General features: G+C 53.4%; 1 protein-coding gene across 1 annotated transcript; it reads left to right on the top strand.

Annotated features, from left to right (window-relative positions):
* The first annotated feature begins 246 nt into the window (after positions 1-246).
* LOC100942840 (39S ribosomal protein L54, mitochondrial-like) lies at positions 247-769 on the top strand. The gene has a single exon (XM_023515437.1). It carries the CDS (start codon positions 247-249, stop codon positions 661-663), a length of 417 nt encoding a protein of 138 aa, XP_023371205.1. The 3' UTR covers positions 664-769.
* The last annotated feature ends 756 nt before the right edge of the window (positions 770-1,525 follow it).

Raw genomic sequence — 1,525 nt, 5'->3', positions numbered from 1 at the left:
AAGTGTGATATTTTAAGTAAATGTTACGTAAGTGAAGAAGGGCAATACGTCAATGAAATACCTTTGAACGCTCCTCATACCGTAACTGAGTATGTCTGCAAAAGTCTAAAATAAAGTCACAGTAAGTAGATGCCCACTGGGAAGACTACATTTCCCAGAAATCTCTGGGGCACGCAACTCCCAAGCACCCCCTGGGCCGCTGACATCTCCCGGAAGCGTGCACATGCAAGCAGCGGGCAACCCGTAATGGCTGCCAGGCGCCTCTTCAGTGCTACCTGCACGTGGGCCAGCTGGGGGGCTCGGACACTTCTAGGCCCTGCCGCTCCTGGAAGACTCCTGATCCGAGATTATGCCAAGAAACCAGTCATGAAAGGAGGCAGAGGGGGTAAAGGTGGTGTAGCCAGTGAGAGCCTGAAGGACCCTGATGTGTGCACGGACCCTGTCCGGCTCACCTCGTATGCAATGGGCGTCAACATCTACAAGGAAGGCCAAGATGTGGCCCTGAAGCCAGACGCAGAATACCCCGAGTGGCTATTCCAGATGAACCTGGGGCCCCCCAAAAAGCTAGAGGAGCTGGATCCTGAGACACGGGAGTATTGGCGGCTGCTGCGAAAACAAAACATCTGGCGCCACAATCGCCTGAGTAAGAACAAGAAGTTCTAGCAGGGACAGGCCAGAGCACCCTGAAGGAGGGCCCAGTGGGACACAGTATCCTACCCCCACCACCGAGGACTTTTTGCTTTTCTGGAAAAAACGTACTTGAGGTTTCTGTGTGTCTCCCTCCCACTCCCAGTAAGGCTGGATGCTGGATACTGCCTAATATTGGGCCTGCAGGGAGGTGGCTCCTCAGACTAAGGTGTCCGCATCCCCTTGGGTTCTCAGTAGGCTTTTCTCCCTGGGTCCTGGAGTTCCTTCACTCTGCCTGGGGGGCTCTCACTGAAAGCCTCTGGGGCAACTTACAGCCCAGGGATCTTGCAGTCATCACCCACATCTACTCAAAGAAGGGGAGTGGTCCTAGCTAAACCTTTCTCGGTTGCCATGGATTCAGGTCCAAAGCCATCAGAATCAGAAAAGAGTCTGGGTCTCCAAGAACTAAAATGACATTCAGACTCCAAGACTAATTCTGCCCTGTCCCAAGGAAACTCATCCTCTTAGAGGGACTCTGTGCAGCAGATTATTACGTACTTGCCCGCCCTGGGCAGGTGGAGGGTGTGAGCATGTTTTCTCTGTTGTTCCCTAAAGGCCATGCTGCCCGCTGCCTCCTTCCTGTGGTTCCCCACAGCTCTCAGGGTAAAAACCAAAGTTATAATGGCTACTATACACCTGCTCTCCCCTCCTTCTCTCCCCTCCTTCTCTCTCTCTCTTCCTTCTGCTACAGCCAAGGGCCTCATTGCTGTACCTCCACACTAGGCATGGTCCTACCCCAGGGCCTTTTGCAGGGGCTGTGCCGTCTACCTGTATCATTCTTCTCTCATCTCCTTCGGGTCTCTGCTCTAATGCCACCTTCTCCTTGAGGACTACCTGT

This window comes from Otolemur garnettii, unplaced genomic scaffold, assembly GCF_000181295.1.
Source record: "Otolemur garnettii isolate 467f Iridium unplaced genomic scaffold, OtoGar3 scaffold00071, whole genome shotgun sequence".
NCBI lineage: Eukaryota > Metazoa > Chordata > Mammalia > Primates > Galagidae > Otolemur > Otolemur garnettii.
Note: the sequence above shows the minus strand (reverse complement) of the source record. Positions and strands in the feature narration are given on the sequence as shown.